At 36.1% G+C, this 21473-nt stretch overlaps 1 protein-coding gene across 3 annotated transcripts in view; it reads left to right on the top strand.

Annotated features, from left to right (window-relative positions):
- SLC25A12 (solute carrier family 25 member 12) overlaps window positions 1-21473 on the top strand; it is a 164348-nt gene that overhangs the window by 89941 nt on the left and 52934 nt on the right. For 2 of the 3 annotated variants that reach the window (XM_024561595.4, XM_024561596.4), the window contains exons 3-4: window positions 7889-8031; window positions 19216-19331. In XM_024561595.4, coding sequence (XP_024417363.1) covers window positions 7889-8031; window positions 19216-19331 — 259 coding nt within the window. Of the gene's footprint in view, window positions 1-7888; window positions 8032-19215; window positions 19332-21473 lie in introns of those variants that run through there. The other variant, XM_024561598.4, reaches the window with a different exon arrangement.

The raw sequence follows: 21473 nt of genomic DNA, 5'->3' as shown, positions 1-21473 counted from the left end.
GAAAACAATAAAAATAATGTTAAAAAAGTTGTTAAAATTAATGTGGCCAAAAGCGTTTAAAATGATATTTTCTCATTAAAATATTATTTATGACAAGGTGAATTCCACATCACACCGTTGTAACAGGGTTTGTGTGTCAGATCTGTTATGGCCTTTGTTCGTTATGCAGAGTGCTTTTGTAGTGAAAGGGCATGCATTCCTGACTAAATTTGGCTTTCATTAAGAGTAAGAGCAGTAATAGGGAAGAACAGCAAAAAGATTGGTTTCATATGCTCAGCTTTTTCCATGGTACATGGCTTTTTCTTCCATTGTTTATGTAATTCATTTCTCTATATGGGAAATGCTCTATTTAATATTTGAAGTTACTGAACTTTATGACATTGTCATTTGAGTTACTGCAGTTGAAAGTATGTTAAGGTCTGAAAATGTCAGTTCATCTCCTTTGGAACAAAGCCATGGAGGAACAGTGTGTTTTGACTCATATTACAGCTACTTGTTGGATAAGCAGAGGTGAATCCGCCTAGACCAGTCAGGACTGATCTCCTGGTAAACCCAAGAACTGTGGAAGGAAACCTTGGTTTGGAGAAAAAAGAAGAATTAGAACAATAACTCCTTCATGTTTGAGCAAAAGCAGAAAAATTCAATAAACCAAGGAGAGAAACTGGGATTCTATGCCCTTCTGTGTTTGTAGGCGTTTTGGAATAACCATTTCAGTGAGCATATATGCTCTATAATAATAAGTACTGTGGTGTTCAAGATCTCTTTTTCTCCCCTCACAACAAGACAGCTGTTTTCTGTTAAAGAGGCTCAGAGTGTTTTGCTCAAGAAATCTTAACTAGTTAAGGGCACGTGGGATTAGAACCTGTTTTCTGACGCTGGTTTAGGTGTCCATCATGCTGTTGTCTCTGAGCTGTTTGAGGACCCTGCATTCCTAGTGTCAGGCATAGTGCTGAGCACATAGTTGGTGCTTCGTAAATGCTTTTAACTGAATGCAAAATAAATGGAAAGATTTGATTTTAGTAGATTTTTAGATTAAAAAGTAGTGCTTCTAGATAAATTATCTGGATTTTGGTGTTCATAAAAAGAAAATTCTTGATCTTGATACACTGTATAATTTTAAAAAGTAATCAGCCTTCTAGTCACAGCAGATTGGAATTTTCCTTTAAAATCTCTGAAAAATCTTTTAGAAATATAAAACATCAAAGGATCTGTTTTTTAATTTAAACCATTTAAGCAGGAATTTGTGACCAGAAGTGTCCAACCTGTGGCCCGCAGGCCACGTGCGGCCCAGGCTGACTATGAATGCAGCCCAGCACAAAATCGTAAATTTACTTAAAACCTCTTTTTTGTTCATCAGTTTTTGTTAGTGTTTGTATATTTAATGTGTGGCCCAAGAGAGCTGTTCTTCTTCCAGTGTGGCCCAGAGATGCCAAAAGGTTGGACACCCCTGGTTGGGTTTTTTAACTCAATTATGTCATTGAATTTTAAGTTAACCTTTTTTTCCCCCTTATTCAATGTAAATTCAGGGTTGTGTGCAATTTTTTTCTAAAATTTGTTTTATAGTTAACCTGTGGTGTAGGTAGCATGCATTCTAAAGGTCACTTAAGGTTAAATTTGTTAAGTGACAAAGGAGTTACTACTGCCCATTTTACTCAAGGCAAATGAGGCCTTGATATGTTGATCTGTTAGCTTAATAGGCAAAACATTTCTAGATAACATGGTCTTTTCATTTGCAGCTGAAGGTAGTTCAGTGTCAGTATGAAACCCTGCCATCTTTTATAGGCAATAATACAGATTAAATGTGTAAATATTCTAATCTATAAAATCCATTTTATTTCTCAAGCTTCAGATTGTCAAGGCTTTTTCAAGTACATGTGAACTATACTCAGTGTAAATTTAAATGTTTCTGGAAATGTCAAAGCTATGTGCACTTTGCATTCAAATACTTGACTTGGGTTTGGATAATATTAAGAAAATAGACCTGTTTTTTTGCTTGTTTGTTTTTAAGATACTGTCAGCCACTTCTTGTATGTCTTTCAAGTGTCCTTGACTTCTTGCCCAAGAAGGATTTACGAGTGCTTTAAGAGATATCTTTGAAATGGCCAATGATTAAGTCTGAAGTTATTTGGAGTATAGATATAATTTTTGGTTAATTTAAAGTCATTTTATTTTACCCTTTGAAATGATAGGAACAAAATGGAAATAATATTATGAGACTACTAAGTTGTTTGATATATTAAATTTTTAGTATTAGGAGACTCAAAACTTTGTTTTAAATTATTTTTCATTGTTTTTACTGTGAACACTAAAGTCATTTTGATTAGCAAAAGGGAAGGTTTCAATAAGGCCAGTTAACATTTTCTTATTTGTAGCCTTATGTGTTGCTATAGGCCATGTTTACTTTTTAAAAATTTGTTTAAAACGTTATTGCCCAGTCAGTTAAAATAAGAAGCATGAACAGTTATTAGGTTGTTTAAAATAAATGGGTCATTCTTATTTTAAAGTATTAAAAAAAACTTTTGGTTTAAATATATTACCGATTTATAGTACCTGCTTTTTTTGTTGTTGTTGGCATAATGCCTAAAATGTTTTAGCATCTTGACTGACTGAGTAGATTCCAGTTTCAGTTCTAAACTCCCTCCTCTTCTGTTTGTTCAGGCAACAGGCTCACTGACATTGCCAAGTAATTGTCTCTAATGAGTTAATTAGTTAACTGTCTCCTGCAGAAGTCAAGAAGTGAGCGACTCCTTGTGGATGAGAAGATTTGTTTTTATTCCTCTGAGCTGTACACTTTATCTTTCAGTTAAAATTAAGTTAAAATAGACTAGGAGATTTGGGGAAAACACTAGTGAAATACCTCAGGGTAAGCGATTCTCTGGCATCATTTATAATCCCAGATACCGGCAAAGCCTGTGCCAGTGCTTGTCATCCACAGCATTTGTTGTCCTTATTGGTTGCGGTGTCCTGGTAGTTCGTGTTAAGGCTTCTCTATTTCCTGATAGTTTTAATGTCAAGAATATTGTGAAATCTTGGTGACTCAATAAGTACAGTATACTTTCAATGTGTGTGTGTGTGTCTGTATATGTATGTATGTATATGTTCTATGTATATAGTGGTGGTAGTCCTGGCAATCAAACTCAGGTTTTAGATATTTGACATCTCTATGCCCATGCCCCAAAGGACAATTAGATGTCAAATTTTGTTAATACAAACTCAAATCTTTTCATATATGCTCTCTTTTGAAAATTTACATCTAATTAAAGAAAGAAAGCAATGCTTAACCAAAGGCGAACAGAGAGAAAAAAGAGAAAACAAAATTCACCATAACACATCTCTTATATTTTATTCTTCCTTTAAAAATTTTTTCACGGGAGTCATGCCCAGGATTCCTTGTCAAAGGTCATGAGCATTTTATGACTCCTTAAATGTAACATATATGTATATTTGTATGTATGTGTACATATATTGCTAAATCGCTTTTCAAAAGGACTGAATTTGAAAAAAAGCAAGATGTACTGAACAGTGTGAATAGTATGTTATTATTTGTGTAAAAAAGAGAAATGGATGAGAATATTCATACACACATTTGCATGTATATATTATATATATATCTCATGTATATATAATTTACTTGTATACATGTAAAATATCTCTGGAAGAATATACAAGAAATTGACTGCCTCTGGAATGAGGAATTGAGTGACTGGGTTAAAGGTGGGAGGGAGACTTTTCACTGTATTATATCTTTTTGTGCCTTTTGAGTTTTGAATAGTATGAATGTAAACCTATTAAAATCATATCTATTAGCAGTGGATGAATGTACACATTGTTTTTTTTAATTATTAATTTTTTTTTAATTTGCACTTCTCACTGCCTTTGTTCAGGTTCAACCTCTTTCAACTGGATTTTTGCAATAGCCACTAGACTACTTGGTCTCCTTGCCCCTAATCAGTTTCTTTCTTCTCCAGTCTATCTATCACATTGCTACCTGGGAGAGCAAAGGTCACATCATTTCTCTCCTCCCCTAAGATTTTTAGTAGTATCCCATGGCCACCAGAATAAAGCCTAGAGTTTTTCAGTTTAATATTTAGTCTTCTACCATCTGGTCTCAAACTGTTTTTTCAGTTTCACCTTCTACACCTCTTTGTTACCATTTCTCACTCCAACTAACTTCTTTGCACCCTCAAAGAAGAAAATAAATTATTTCTCTATTCAATCGATTTTTATTTTTTAGTGTGAAATATCCTTTCCACTTGCAGTTTAAATAGAATTTTACTTTTTTTTTCTGTAATCCTTACCTGAGGACATGCTTATTGATTTTAGAGAGAGAGTAAAAAGGAGGGGGAGAGCGAGGGAGGGAAACATCCATTGGTTGCCTCTTGTATTCATCCCGACTAGGACCCAACCTGCAACCCACACAAGTGCCCTGACTGGGAATGAACCTGTGATTTTTGGTTTACACAGACACTCCAACCAACTGAGCCACACTGGCCAGGGCTGAATTTTACTTTTAAGGCCTATTCTGAACATTACTTTCTTTCCTCTTCCCAGCCTCATCCTACCAATACTTAGACTGACCCACTCCTTTTTGGTTCCCATGGTTCATTTTTCATACTGTGGTTTGGCACTCATACTCTAGTTAGTGGTTGATTTTTTTCTCTAAATTCTTCTTTTAGAGTTCTTGTGTTGCTCCCTTTCCAATTGCAGTTATCCCCCTGATGTTGTAAATTCTGCTCCTGCCTGTCCTAAATTCTGGTGGTTTTGTGATCTTGGGAAAACATACCAGATTATGTTATATATTGAAGAATGACAGTAAGAAGCAATTGGCAGGATTTGGTAAAATCCATTCACTATTAGTATCAGTATCATGCAATTTATTATTTTTTATCTTGTGTTTGCATACCTGCTGGTTTTGAAACATCAAAAGTTATTTAGTCTTCATTTTATAGATGTGTGATATATTTAGGCACCTAGGAGGAGAAATGGAGTTGGTAAAGAACTCACTGTGAGTTAGTGGTAGGGCCAGGATTTAGACCCAGGACCCTTTCAGGAATAACTTTTGTAGCATGTAGAGAGAACATCACTGTATTTGGGGGTGATATTTGTTAGGTGCTATTGGTAGCACCAGCTGGTAAAAATATGTCCACTTTGGGCTAGCTTTTTATGTTGGTTGATACAGAATTTGCTGTGATAGCCTTTGTGGTGTGTTTCAGAATACAGTGAAGGAAACATTTTTGATTTAATACTCTCTTTGCTGAAAGAGCTGTGGTTTGGTTGGGTCTGATCACAAATGAGGACATTTGAAATACCTAACCAAAAAGCAAACCAAGAGTCCTTTGCACTGATCTTTCTCATCCCTATCTTTTTTGTCAGAAGCAACTACTTGTAACTCTTTTAGGTATTTATTTTGGTATTTTCCTTTATATTTCTATACTGCTATTTCTAGACATTATTAATCCCTATTACAGCAGCTGAGGACTTCCTTATACTATATCCTCCCCCATTCTTTTTCTTCCATTCCCCTCAGTATATTTGTAACCATCATTAAATTAATATTCAATATCTATATTATTACTATTGATGTTTGCTCAGTATTATATTTCCTATTTTTGTACAATGAAAAGCTTTCTTATAATTTACCTTTTCATAAAGTAAAATAAATAACCTAACTCTTCACTTACTTAGCAATTTCTGTACCTATCGCCAATTCATTAATTTAACAAGTATTTACTCAATACCTACTATGTGCCAGGCATTATTCTTGGTGCTTGGGATACATCAGTGAGCATTCTAGACAAAGACCTTTCTCCTTTGTGACACTTACACATTGTAATTGGGAGATAGACAATAAACATAATAAATAAGTAAAACATATGGTGTGTTAGAAGGTGAGAGGTGCCGAGTGGAAAACAGAGTGACATCAGGGGGACTGGGAATACAGATACTGGTCTGGGTTGTGAGAGTAAACAGGGTCATAAGAGTAGGTTTCATTGAGAAGGTGGCATTTGAGCAAAGATTTAGACGTCTCCGAATGTTATTTTTCACCCAGCCACATAAATGCCTTGGACACCCTGACATTTCATTTTCTCTAGTGGCTTTTCTTCCTGGAGCCGTCTGTCCGCCCCAGCCAGCACTAGATGCTCTAGAGGCCTGCAGTTGTCCCAGGATTTCCCTTGGCCATTATTCTGAGTTGGATTATCTGTTTCCCAGTTCCCACATCTTCCTCCTACTTGGTTCATGTTCACTTATGATGGAGCAAATTCTCTTACAGCTTCCTGAGAAAGGGTCTGTGAAGGGAGAAAAAGTGTTGGGAATGCAGATATCTCAAAGTGCTCTCAACCTACCCTTACAACTGATTGAAAGTTTGGCTCAGTTTGGAATTCTAGGCTGGAAACCCTTTCTCTTAGAATTTTCAAGGCCTGACTCAGTGTCTTCAAACTTCCAGTGTTTCTGTTGAGGAGCATGATGCCCATGATTCATAACTCGTTATATATGACCTGTTTTTTTTTTCTGAAAACTTTTAGAATTTTCCTCTTTATGCTGATGTTCTGCAATTTTTTATGATGATTGGCCAAGTCTGGTGGGGAAGGTTGTGTTTAATTTATTGTGCTTGGCACTTAGTGAGCCCTTGCATTCTTCAATTCTGGGAAATTTTCTGATGTTACTACTTTGGTAGTTGAGTTAAGTAGCCAAGCTGATCAGCTGTAAGCTGAAGAGGAGGGCTTTGGTCTTTCATGTTTGCTCATGTCACAGTACATAAAACCCTTGAAATAATGAGGCATTTATTTGATAGGCAGGTATTTTATTTTGTTTTAAAAAATGATCATCATAAAAGGTGGAATATTTTTATTTTTTTGAGCTACTGGAACTGGGAACACGTACCTGTGATGGAAGGTGTTGTTCATTATGCTTTGCTCATTCATTTCACTTCTGTGGTTTGGCATGTTAGCCCTCCCTCCCTCCCTCTAGAGACAGGAATCCTCTGGGAGCCTTCAGATGTTTTCCCCCTTTCAGGTCTTGATCGCCTTGACTGCCCTTTCACCTTTTTTTGTCTTTCTGATATCCCTTCTCCTACATATATAAGTATGTTTTAATTGAGATGAAAGCCACATAACATAAAACTCACAATTTTAACCATTTTAAAGTATGTATTTGGGGGTTTTTAGTATATTTACAATATTGTGCAACCATCACCACTATGTAGCTCCAGAACATTTTCATCACTCCCAAAGGAAACCCCATACATGTTAAAGCCGTTATTCCCCATTCCCCACGCCTCCCAGCTCCTGGCAACTACTCTTACTTTCTGTCACTGTGGATTTGCCTATCATGGACATTTCATGTAAATGGGATGCAGCGTCTGACCTTTTGTGTCTGGCTTCTTTAACTTACAGTGTTTTCAAGGTGGATCCATGTTATAGCACCGCAATTTTCAACTAGTGTGCTGCAAGAATTTTAAAAATATGCATATCTGACTGTTTGGTCAGAGGCACTGACCTTTTTCCCTTAGATTCTCAAATAAATAACAGCCATCACAACAATACCTGTCTGGTGTGAATGAATCAAAATTACACCTTTTTTATGTCAGATTGGCAAAAAATATATTTTTAGTGTGCCACAGAATTTTACTAATTAGTTTATGTGTGCCATGAGATGAAAAAGGTTGAAAATCACTTTTATAGCATATATCAGTATCAGTACTTTACCAAGGTTCTTAAATCATGCTCTTGGTATGTGTTTTTACACTATCCGGAGAAAAATTTTGCATGTATTATCCATACTTTGATTTTCATACTGGCCTTTAATTTACATTTTCATAAACCATTTGTTTGCTACAAAATGATATTGAATAATTTTAATTCTTAAGTTTACATTATTTATTTTTTAGTATGCCAGTACCGAGGTCGATGGAGAACATTACATGACCCCAGAAGATTTTGTCCAGCGCTATCTCGGACTGTATAATGATCCAAATAGCAATCCGAAGATTATCCAGCTGTTGGCAGGAGTAGCTGATCAAACCAAGGATGGGTAAGACCTTTATATATTTTTTTGAAAACTTACGTTCTGCAATATCTAATTACAAAATGGAAACCATGTTTATGACAATCTGGAAATTTAATATTAATAAACCATTTATTTTCTTAGATTTCCATAAAAACTTATTTGCTGTCATTATCAAGGATACTGCCATTTCTTTTTTTTTTTGAAAAAACTTACATGTTTAAAGTCATATTTTATATATAACAATCTTAACAGAATGGTTTTCATCTAAGCGTATTTCTTTTATCCATCCATTCCTTCATTCATTCATTCAATAAATATTGAATAACTATTAATTGCTGTGTTTTAGGCACTGTTCTAAGTGCTAGAATTACATAAGTGAATAACCATGTAAAAATGAACAAAATTTAAAAGTAAATTGTAACATGTTAGGAAGTTATAAGTGCTAGAAAGAAAGAAAGGAAGAATTTAGAGAGTGGTATTTATTCATTTCTCTGTTTACTCATTTATTTGACAAATATTTATTGAACAACCACTATTTGCCAGATACTGTTGGGCCTTAGAAATACAAACATAAATAAAACAGGGTTCCCGGTCTTTTTTTTAATTTAAATTTAAATTTAATTTTTTAGAGAGACGGGAAGGGAGGGAGAAAGAGAGAGAGACACATCAACGCAAGAGAGAAACATTGATCAGTTGCCTCTCTTACATGCCCGGACCAAGGACTGAACCTGCAACTTAGGCACATGCCCTGACAGGGAATCAAACCAGTGACCTTTCACTTTGCAGGAGAACACCAATCAACTGAATCACACTGGTCAGGGCTGTGGTGCCTGGGCTTAACTAGAAGCTTATGGCATAGTGCGATAGAGAATGAGTAAACAACAAAAAAGTAATACTTTGGAGATAAGGTGCTATACTAGAAGTATATAGAAGATACAAAGGACACCCAAGAAAACATAGTTAAGTCTGTTTTAGGTGGTCCGGACAGCACCACGGGAGAGGTGATGCCTGAGTGAAATCTGGGAGGATGAAAGGAGCTTGCTGGTGGTTGGACAGGTAGGGAGGAGAATTCCAGGAAAGGGAGCAGCAGTGACTTGAAGCACTGAGGGACGTGTATGTGTGTGCGTTTTGAGGAATGAGCATGGAGAGGCTGTGTTACAAGTACTTTGGTGTGGTTGTGATGTTGCTTTGTTGCTGTCAGTTGTGGTTGGAGTGGAGCTATGGACCTTGTGTGCTGGGCTTTGACTGTACCCTGTGGACTCATGACTCTCAGTCACTGAGATATTTTTAGCCTGGCTGCGTATTGTGCAGTCACAGAAATAGCAAGGCACATCTTCCTGGAGTGTCAATTACTCAATTTAAAGGGAAAAAGCACCCCATTTTTATATTAAAATCACATATGACTGTATTATGGAGCAAATGGAATATTTGTATGAGTTATAAAGAAAACTTGCCTTGCTTTGTGAGTTCTAAGCTATTGGGTTGGCAAAAAGTTCGTTCAGTGTTTTCCATAAAAGGGAAGACATTTTTCATTGTCACCAATAACTTCATTGAGTTGGATACTTTGAGTATGTTGGCTGTCTTTGGCATAGTATAACATTTATTGTTCTCAATTAATGTCTCAATTTGATCACTGTCAACTTCAACTAATCTACCTGGCCATAGAGCATCGTCCAGTGAGAAATCTCCAGCACAAAACTTCACAAACCACTTTTGACATGTTTGGCAGTCACAGCACCTTCTCCATACACTGCACAAATCTTCTTTTGTGTTTTTACCTTTCTTGAAATAATAAAACATTATATGCCAAAAATTTTTTGTGTATTCTTCCATATTCAATATTAAAATGGCTGCACAAAAAATTACCAGCTTTGATAAGTTTTTTTAAAGTATAGTTTATTGATTATGCTATTACAGTTTTCCCAATTTTTCTCACTTTATCCCCCCTATTCCCTGCACCCCCCGCTCTCCAGCATTCTCCCCCACCTTAGTTCATGTCAAAGGATTGTATATATAAGTTCTTTGAATTCTCTGTTTCCTATACCATTCTTAACCTCTCCCCATCTATTTTATGCCTACCAATTATGCTTCTTCTTCCCTATACCTTTTGCCCCTATTCTTCCCCTCCCCTTCCACACTGAAAACCTTCCATGTGATGTCCATTTCTCTGATTCTGTTCCTGTTCTAGTTGTTTGCTTAGTTTTTGTTTTCATTGTTTTTCTTTTTTTTTTTAAGTTGTTGATAGCTGTGAGTTTGTTGTCATTTTTACTGTTCATAGTGTTTGATCTTCTCTTTCTTAGATAAGTCCATTTAACATTTCATGTAATAAGGGCTTGGTGATGATGAACTCCTTTAACTTGACCTTATCTGGGAAGCACTTTATCTGCCTTTCCATTCTAAATGATAGCTTTGCTGGGTACAGTAATCTTGGATGTAGGTCCTTGCCTTTCATGACTTCAAATCTTTGCAGACCCTTCTTGCCTGCAAGGTTTCTTTTGAGAAATCACCTGACAGCCTTATGGGAACTCCTTTGTAGGTAACTCTCTCCTTTCCTCTTGCTGCTTTTAAGATTCTCTCCTTATCTTTAATCTTGTGTAACTTAATTATGATGTGCCTTGGTGTGTTCCTTTTTGGGTCCAATTTCTTTGGGACTCTCTGGGCTTCCTGGACTTCTTAGAAGTCTATTTCCTTCACCAGATTGGGGAAGCTTTCCTTCATTATTTGTTCAAGTTAGTTTTCAACTTCTTGCTCTTATTCTTTTCCTTCTGTCATTCCTATGATTCAGATGTTGGAATGTTTAAAGTCCCTGAGGCTCCTCAGCCTCTCCTCATTTTTTTGAATTTTTGTTTCTTCATTCTGTTCTGGCCGGATGTTTGTTTATTCCTTTTGTTCCAAACTGTTGATTTTAATCCCGGTTTCCTTCTCATCACTGTTGGTTCCCTGAATATTTTGCTTTATTTCACTTTGGGTAGCCTTCATTTGTTCCTTCATTTTGCGACCATACTTGACCATTTCTGTGAGTATCTTAATTGAGATTGATTACCAGTGTTTTGAACTCTGCATCAAATAGATTGGCTATCTCTTCATCGCTTAGCTCTTTTTCTGGAATTTTTATCTGTTCTTTCATTTGGGTCATATTTCTTTGTCGCAGCACACCTATTATGTTGTAAGGGGACAGGGACTTAGGTATTCTCCAGGGCAGGGCAACCCTCCTTGCAGCATTGTGGCACTGTGGGGGAGGGGTCAGAGAGGGAACAATGTGGCTCACCTGATCAGCTCTAGCCCCACTTTCCAATGAACTCTTGTGTGAGAGAGTTCACACAAGAGAACTGGGAGTTTCTTCTGCCATGGCAGTTAGCTTTGAGTCTTAGTTTCTTATTCAGCCAGCCTTGCCTCACTTTTGTGGTGTGCTGCCTTGCCACGGGACTCTCAGCCAGCCCCGCCCCCATAGTCTGATCCCTTGCCAGGGGTCTTCTCTGCATTCCCAGCTGCCTCTCTCCTTCCTGCTGGTCTGGTCCAATGTTTCTTTAATTTCTTCATTGTCGGAGCTCCATGCAGTTTGATTTTCTGGCACTTCTGGTTGTTTATTGTTTTTAGATTGGTTGTTGTCCTCCTTTTGGTTGTGTGAGGAAGTGAAGGGTTTCTACCCTTCTATCAAGGGCCGGAACCCCCTTGATAAGTTTTTTTTAAATGCACGCTGACATGACAGCTATCACAATACAATCTAACAAAATTGTTTCGAATGAAGCTCAAGGCAACTAAGCTCTACTAGAGCCATCTCACAGAAATATTACCAAGAAAACTTTTGGGCCAACACAGTACATCCCTAGGCCTCTGAGGACCCAGTTTTTTTCTCCTACCTGTGGAATTGCTCGTGTGAAAAACTGAAAAACTAGGTAATCTTTGAGGAATCTTTAAATATTATTTCCATTATCACAAATAATAAGATTTTAGAAAAATGGTAGGTTGGAATAGGATAAGACTTGAATGCGGTGAATCTTTTTTTTTTTAGAGAATAAAGTTTTTCTTCACTGTCTAAGAAAGGAGAGGGGCATGGTGTGGAGAGATACACCAGCCAGAATGCAGTGAAATCTTTTTAGGAGACTATTGTAATAGTTCAAGGAGAAATGTTATCTATGTTCTTTGAGTCCAGAGTTAATATTGTATTCATTTGTATTTTCCTGCAAAATCTAGCACAATGCATGAAATTTACTATGAGTATTTTATATCTTGGGAAGATTTTATATAGTTTATCATTGGCAGATATTGGGAAACTGGTATATATTTTGTGTCTAGTTTCTAAAAAAGTTAAATCAGCTGATAAGTTACTATGGGTCGTTTAACTTTGGGTCTGTCAATAGTGCTTAAACAGTAAGGCATATGAAAATTATTTTTAATCAGAATTCCTTCTTCAAAGTTATTAAAGGTAGCATATACAATTAGCTCTTTTAGAAATGATCAGAGTATTTATTAATAATTTGATTGGAGACCTGTTTTTAGAGTTACATATCTCTTCAGATGTTTTCTTTTGTGACCATCTTGTCCATCTCAGTAGTGTATCTTTTTTGAAGCTTCATTCATGTGGTTTTCCCAGACTCAGTTGGGTTGTTAAAAGTGTGGTCAAGTAGAATCAAGGGTTTAAGTTGGCAGACTAGAATAGATCAAAAGTGGATTTTGGCTAGTTAAGAATCTAATAATGTTGAATAGTATTTACTTAAAAAACAACCTGTTTTTCTTTTTAAAACGTAAATATGTTCTATTTCAATTTCAAAAACTTCTTGAACTACCTGGTTTTCTCTGTCTTTGGAATGAGTCAGATTGGGATTGGGTAGGAAATCTGATTGATTGTTATATAATGAAAATAAGTTTATCAAGCATAGATGATTTTTTTTAGAGGGGGCAGGAAGGGAGGGAGAAAGAGAGGGAGAGAAACATCGATGTGAGAGAGCAACATCTATTGGTTGCCTCCTGTACAAGCCCTGACCTGGACGAACCGCAACCTAGGCTTGTGTCCTGACTGGGAATCAAACTGGTGACCTTTTGTTTTGTGGGATGATGCTCAGCCAAATGAGCCACACTGGCCAGGGTGAAACATAGATAATTTCTAAAAGCAGAGAAAGGTAACATTTTCTAGAACTATGGGGATTCTTAACCTCCTGTTCATGGACTTCATGAACTTCAGAGGTTCCTGAACTTGCCGAAATACAATACAAAATGAGTGAATTTGTATCTACATTTTTCTTGGGAGAAATCCCAGGTTTTCAAATGGGTCTATGACTTCAGAAAGGTTAAGAGTCATTGTCAAAGTCTTTTATTATTTTATTTTTTAATTAAATTTATGGGGTGACATTAGTTAATAAGATTATATAGATTTCAAGTATACATTTCTGTGATACATGATCTATACATTGCATTGTGTGCCCACCACCCAAAGTCAAATCATCTTCTGTCACCAGATATTTGACTCCCTTTACCATTTACTACCCTCCACTCCCCTTTCCTCTGGTACCACCATACTGTTGTCTGTGTCTATGAGTTTCAGTTTTATATCCCACACATGAGTGAAATCATATGGTTCTTTTTCATACTGACTTATTTCACTTAGCATAATGTTCTCAAGGTCTATCCATGTTGTTGCAAATGGCAGTATTTCTATGTTTTCATATGACTGAGTAGTATATTCCCTTGTATATATGTATCACATCTTTATCCAATCATCTATTGAAGGACACTTTGGTTGTCTCCATGTCTTGGCCACCATGATGTTGCTTCAATCAATGAACATTGGGGTACATATATCTTTGTGAATTAATGTTTTCATTTTTTTCGGATTGATACACAGAAGTGAGATTGCTGGTCATATGGTAACTCTATTCTAAATTTTCTGGAAAACATACTGTTTTCCATTTGAGCTGTACCAGTTTACATTCCCTCTAGCAGTGAATGAGGGTTCCTTTTTCTCCACAACCTCTCCAACACTTGTTATTACTTTTCTTGTTGATAAAAGACATTCTAGCAGGTGTGAGGTGGTATCGCATTGTAGTTTTGATTTATATTTCCCTGATGGCTAGTGAAGTTAAGCATATTTTCATATATCTGTTGGGTAGTGGAGTTTAGCATATTTTCATATATCTGTTGGCTGGTGAGGTTGACCATCTTTTCATCTATCTGTTGGTTATTTGTATGTCTTCTTGGGAGATGTGTCTATTCAGGTCCTCTGCCCATTTTTTAATTGGATTGTTTCCATGGTGTTGAGTTTCATGAGTTCTTTATATTTTGGTTATTAACCTCTTGTTGGAGCATTTGTTTGCAATTATCTTCTCCCATTAGGTTGGTTGCTTTTTTGTTTTGTTGGCAGTTTCTTTTGCTGTGTATAAGCTTTTTAGTTTGATATAGTCCCATTCATTTATTTTTGCTTTTACTTTCCTTGCCTTTGGGTTCAAATTCATAAAATTTTTTCTAAGACCAAGGTCCATAAGTTTAGTACCTATGTTTCCTTTTGCATAATTTATTGTTTCAGGTCTTATATTTAGGCCTTTGATCCACTTTGAATTTTTGCACATGGGACAAACTGTAGTCTATTTTCATCTTTTGCATGTGGTTTTCTAATTTTCCCAGTGCCATTTATGAAGAGGCTTTCTTCTCTCCATTGTGTATTTTTGGTTCCTTTGTCAAAAATTATTTGCCCACATACATGTGGTTTTATTTCTGAGTGCTTATTTCTATTCCATTGACCTGTGTGTCCCTTTTTCTGCCAGTATCATGGTGTTTTGATTACCGTAGTTCTGAAGTATAATTTGAAGTCAGGTAGTGTGATACCTCTGGCTTTGTTCTTTTTTTCTCAGGATTACTTTGGCTGTTTGGGGTCTTTTTTGGTTCTTTACAAATCTGATGATTTTTTGTTCTATTTGTTTAAAAAATGTCATTGGGATTTTGATGGGGATTGCATTAAATCTGTATATTGCTTTGGGTAATATGGACATTTTAAGTATGTTGATTTTTCCAATCTGTGAACATGGAATATCCTTCCATTTCATTGTCCTTTTAATTCTCTTTTTCTTAAAAAATATTTATTTATTTTTAGAGAGGGGAAGGGATGGAGAGAAGGAGAGAAACATCATTGTGTGGTTGCCTCCAGTGCGCCCCCTACTGGGGACCTGGCCCACAACCCAGGCATGTGCCCTGACTAGGAATGGAACCAGTGACCCCTTAGTTCACAGGCCCGCACTCAATCCACTGAGCTACATCAGCCAGGGCTCTTTCAATTCTTTTAAAATAATCCTTTGTAGTTTTCAGTATATATGTCCTTCACATTTTTTGTTAAGTTTATTCCTAGGTATTTTATCCTTTTTGTTGCAATTGCAAAAGCAATATTTTTGTCATGTCTTTTTCTGAAATTTCATTGTTAGTATATAGGAATGAGATAGATTTTTGTGCATTGAGTTTGAATCCTACAACTTTACTGTATTTGTTTCTTGTTTCTCATAGTTTTGGGGGTTTTTTTTTTTGGAGTCTTTGGAGTTTTCTGTTTGAAGAGTCATGTCATCTGCAAAAAGTGCCACTTTTCTTCTTTATTCCCAGTTTGGATGCCTTTTATTTCTTTTTCTTGCCTGATTGTTCTGGCTAGGTCTTTTAGTATCTTTAATACTTTTAATTCAAGAAAATCAAACACTTTGGTAATGTTTAAGTCAACTCACCCTCATTTAACATTTAAGGAAAATTAAGCCCAGAGAGGTTGATTGACTTGCCCAATTACACAAAATTAGTTTTCTTAATTTTCAGTCTATTTTTCTTTTTGCAGTCCTATTGGTATGTAACTTCAAGTAGTACCACATAAGATTGTTTATAATCACCCAAGACCAAATCTGCATTAATAGAAATATATTGACAAGTTTAAGTGATTTAGTTATGTGTGTGGGAAAAGCAGGTTTAGGAGTCAGCACCTTGCCCTTTTGTATACTGACTCCCTTCTTTCTCTCGCCCACTCCCTTTCCTCCAATAGATAGTAAAATGAGCAGGAGTGTTTTAATGCAGGTACTTGATTTGGAGAGCCATGTAGAGGAGCACCGTATGATATAAATAGCATGATGGGTTGTCTAAAAGTAAAACCATTAGCCAAGCAGTATTTGTGAGATTGTGGGTTAAAGTTGGAAGAAGTCCTGGTTATATAATGAACAGCAAAATGAGTTTTTGCACTAAATGCAGATCTCAGGGACAATTACTGTATGATCTACTCTAAAATATTTAGACAGTTGCTTTGTTTGAAACTGTAACTTCTAGAACCATAGTTTCTATATTTAGCTCTAGTCAGAATTTCGTCTGGAGGTTCTATTCTCCTATGATATAGAACACTGAAGTTTTCCTCTCACTTTTTCAAAAGTGTTTTCCTTTAATATTCTCATGCATATAGGAAAACCTTTTTAAAAATTTTATTTAATCCTTACTGTATTTTTTTCCATTACCATTTAGTCCCCTTTTACCCCCTACCCCTAGCAATCACCACACTGTTATCCATGTCCATGAGTCCTTTTTTGTTTTTGTTCAATCCCTCTGCCTCCTAACCACCCCCACTAGCTGTCATCTGCTCTCCATCTATGAGTCTGTCTCTGTTTTGCTTGTTAGTTCAGTTTGCTCATTAGATTCCACATAGGAATGAAATCATATGGTATTTGTCTTTCTCTGCCTGGCTAATTTCACTTAGCATAATTTTTCCAGGTCCATCTATGCTGTTGCAAAGGGTAAATTTTTCTTCTTTTTTATGGCCAAGTAGAATTCCATTGTGCAAATGTCTCGTAGTTGTTTTATCCTCTCATCTATTATGGAGACTTGGGCTGCTTCCATATCTTGGCGATTGTAAATATACTGCAATGAACATAGGGGTACTTATGTTCTTTTTAAATTAGTGTTTTGGGTTCCTTTGGATATATTCCCAGAAATGGGATTGCTGGGTCAAAAGGCAGATCCATTTTTAATTTTGTGAGGTATCTCCGTACTGCTTTCCACAGTGTCTGCATCAGTCTGCATTCCCACCAATATTGCAAAAGGGTTCCCCTTTCTCCACATCCTTGCTAGCACTTGTTTATTGATTTATTGATGATAGCCATTCTGGCAGGTGTGAGATGGCATCTGATTGTGGTTTTAATTTGTATTTATCTGATGATTAGTGACATTGAGCATCTTTTCATGTATCTATTGGCCATCTGTATGTCTTCTTTGAAGAAGTGTCTATTCAGGTCCTTTGCCCATTTTTTAATTGAGTTGTTTTTTTTGGTGCTCAGTTTTGTAAGTTCTTTATACATTTTAGATATTAACCCCTTATCAGATGTATTGGTGAATATGTTCTCCCATTCTGTGGGACTATACCAAACTAAGAAGTTTTTACACAGCAGAGGAAATAGAAGAACCTTTTATGTAGAAATCTTGGTTATTTTAAAAACAGACTACTGTTATGGTGTGGAGGGAAGGTAAAGTCATCTGGGGACTCTGACTTGGTTCTCTTTAGGAAGTGGTAGTTAGGCTGAGCTATGTAAAGATTGGGTATAAATTAAATGGGCAAAAATTTGGAGATTGTGGGATCATTCCAAGGAAATGAATTACTGAGTTATGGCACTGAGTGAAAGGAGCATGGCTTGTTCTAGTTGCTGAGGATGAGCGGGCCAGAGTTCAGAGAGCAAGGGGAAGGTATGCAGAGGTCAGAACCTGTGGGCCCAGAAGCCACATTAAGGATTAGGTCTATTCCTTTAGATAGGGTATGGGGTGTATATATATAGATTTTTATAATGCTGTTAACTTGTATACTAATCACTTACCAACAACAGGGACATGATATGGAATCTTTGCAGCAAGCTTGCTATAGAAGGTGACTTGAAGTAGTATATGGCAGCTCGATGAGATCACTGAAGGCATTTTCACTGTAATCTTGGCTACTGACTAATTTCACAACCCTGAGTGTTAGAGGACCCAATAATTTTTAGTCTCTCCCCTTTTTGTTTTAAATTTTCCTTTAACATTTTTATTATTGACATTTCAAACATATATAAAATAGAATAGTGTAGTGATTCAACATACTCATCACTCACTTTTAATAATTATTAAAATAATTATTAAATTTGTTTCATTTATACCTCCATTAATTCCTTCACTCCCTAGATTATTTTGAAGCAAATATAAGATAACATGTGTCTCTAAAAGAAAAATTACCAAGAAACAAAACAAACAAAACCTCCTCAAAAACATTAACATTGATTTCTTAATATCATCAAGTATTTGCATTATATCAGCATCTTCATTTCTTGATTTTCTTATATACAATTGTTTTTACTTTGCTTGATTGAGAATCCAAATAAAATATGTATCTTATAATTAATTGCTCTCCCATTTAGGTTTTTAATGAGGTTCTCCTCCATATCTTCTTTAAAAGTTGTTTTTCAGCCCTGGCTGGATAGCTTAGTTGGCTGGAGCGTCATCCGCATGCACCAAGGTTGCAGGTCCTATCTCCTCTGGTTAGAGCACGTAGAAGAATCAGCCAGTGAATGCGTATATAAGTGGAACAACAACAAATTGATGTCTTTCTCCTTCCCTCAAATCAGTAAATAAAAATGTAAACAATTTGAATGTTGTGGAGGTTTTTTGCCACCACAGAATGTTTACTCTGTAGTTTCTACAGTCTGTGTTTTTGTTGATTGTGTTTCCATAATAGTGTTCAACGTGTTGCTTTGTCCTTTCTATTTTTCATTAATTATTGACTACATCTAGAGCAGTGATTGTCAACCTGGAGGCTTGCTGTTGGCATCTGGCGGGCAGAGGCCAGGTGTGCTGCTAAACGTGCTAACATGCACAGGAGGCCTCCAGAACAAAGCACTCCTCATCTGAAAGTGGCAGTATTAAGTACCAAGGTTGAGAGTCTGATCTACAGACTTGTTCAGATTCAAGTTTAATTATTTTTGGTGTAATTCTCTTTCTTCGAGTGATGTTAGAGGCTATTAATTATTGCCTACGTCCATTAATTTGCTAGGGCTTTTCAAAAAGGTGATATTCTAATTTTATTCATTTGTTCTTTCTTTATTTTCTGGAATACCTTTATAAAGAAAAATTTTCTTCATCATTTATTTGGTTACCCTGAGCTACATTTCATATAGTAAAGGCAGATTAAGTGCCTGATGTTTTGCCTTTCTTTACCAGCCAATAACATCTTATATTTTATTCTAGGTTGATCTCCTATCAAGAGTTTTTGGCATTTGAATCTGTTTTATGTGCTCCAGATTCCATGTTCATAGTGGCTTTCCAATTGTTTGACAAAAGTGGAAATGGAGAGGTGACATTTGGTAAGGAAAAGAAAAGATTGTAAGTGATAAGTGGAGTTAGTGAGGCTCGTCCAGTCTGTAATTGCTAAATCTAGTAACTGTATATAGATTGCTGTTTATTTTGGAGTTAGTTAATAAATGAAGCATTACTCTCCTAAAAGGATTTATGTAGAAAAAATTAAAATAGTTTTGTTTTCTTCTAAGCATTAGACTATTGCAAAAATTAAGGAACCTAGGAATGCTATTACTTCTGCTTATTGAGTCACTGATACTCTCATATTCCTAACATAGGTGGTGTAAAACTTTCTTGTTCTGGGCCATCCTGGGCAAAAGTCTTTATGAAACAGGCTGTGAACAAACAATATGGAGTAACCACCTCATTCTTCAAGGGATTTTTGGGTAGAGAGTTCAGAGCTTCTCTGTAGTGTCTGGAAAATCACTTCTATGTCATTTTAACACCAAGAATGGAATTGAAGGAGGAAGTTAAGGCAAGAATAGTTAGCATTCTCTGAATCCCCACTTTGGATTTTTGGTTTTGGGAAACAAGGCTAGGATATTACAGTTGCCATCTGAGTTGGATGCAGACATTGATTTAAATCCTTTTACAGGTGCGTAAACTAGCACATTGTTGAGGTCTTGCAAGCTATAAACTTGGATTTCTATTTGTCACCATGTACTATAGTTTAAAGACACTTATTTGCAGAAGTTAGTTTTTGTTTAGGAAAAGTATCAGCTAGTTTTTCCTATGACAAGCTTTTTAATAAAAACAATGTAGTGTTTTCAAGGACCTTGAGCCCTTCACCCTTTCCTTTTTTAATATTTGAAATTTTTTTTATTGTGGTAACACAACACATAACACTTGTTATCTTAACCATGTTTAAGTGTATAGTTCATTTGTGTTGAGTATATTCACATTGTTGTGGAATAGATCTCCAGAACTTTTTCGTTTTGTAAAACTGAACTACAGCCCCATTTATGGTGTGAATTGGCATCGGTATGTGGTAGAGAAACTCTTGAAAGTCAAGCTTTTCCTGAACCACAGCACTAAATCTTTTGTTCTAAAACAAATATTTTTAGTTAAACCCAAGGGAAGAAGTGTCACTTCCATGGTACAGTTGGTGAGAACGCACAGGTGTTCAGAAGGACCAGTGGTGCCTTTGCTGTGACCTTAGCGGCACATTTTCTAGCTTGGCTCTGATTGTTTCTTCCTTCTGCCCATTGGCCCAGTTGTCTTCCATGTAAGATTTTCCCAAATAAATACCCATGAGAACTCTTTAGGTTTCTGTGCATATCTTGGCATTCTCCCTACTTTAGAGCAATCTCTGCCCATTCTACCTCCTAAAGAATGTTGACTTTACTCAAAATTACCTAGATTTTATAGTTTAAAGCATAAAACCTTTGTATCTCATCTTGCAGCATTAACTCTGTATTACTAAAAATGCTGCATTTTCTATTTTCAATAGGTAGCACATATGTCTCACTTCCAAATATGCAGAAATGCCTGGGAAATAACTTGATAGAAATATCTGTATTAGTGACAGTATACCTGTATTTCTATCATGTGTCCATTGTTAAAGAATTAAATTTCCCCCAAACAAATTGTAATTTATTTTGTCCCTCCTATCTCAATATCATGGTTCTTTGTGTCTCCTCCATTTGGTTGCTTTTCTCAATTTCTATTTTTAAAAATAAGTCACTGGAGTTAGTTCATCCAACAGACTAACAGTAGAGACTCATATCACTGTTGATTAGTATATTAAAATTAGTGTGGGAAGTAGCTGAGTGGTTTACACCATCATTGTATTTTATGCAAATGAAAGTTTGTAGTTATTAGATCCCAACCTTAGCATTTTATAGATCTTTTGTTTTTCCTTTAGACTATGATTTATGAGTTAGGATTTTAAGAAAATTTAATTAGGATTGAAAGCAGAATAAATGAGTTTTAGTTATTATAGTATCTGGTATGAACTGAAGAACATATAAACCCTCCAGGATCCTGCTTGCATTCTGCTCCATAATCTAGAGATGGGAAGGTTCTTATAGAAAAAGATAAAACTGAATTGCCTTTCAACATCATTCCTGGGGTCTCTGGCCAGCTGGATGGTTCTCCTGATGGTGCTCACCTATTTCCTGGGAACTTTGAACACTTCCCCGTCCTGTCCT

The sequence above is a fragment of the Desmodus rotundus genome, chromosome 2 (genome assembly GCF_022682495.2).
Source record: "Desmodus rotundus isolate HL8 chromosome 2, HLdesRot8A.1, whole genome shotgun sequence".
NCBI classification, from domain to species: Eukaryota; Metazoa; Chordata; class Mammalia; order Chiroptera; family Phyllostomidae; genus Desmodus; species Desmodus rotundus.
The sequence above is the reverse complement of the archived record's forward strand: the minus strand, read 5'-3'. Positions and strand labels throughout refer to the sequence as shown.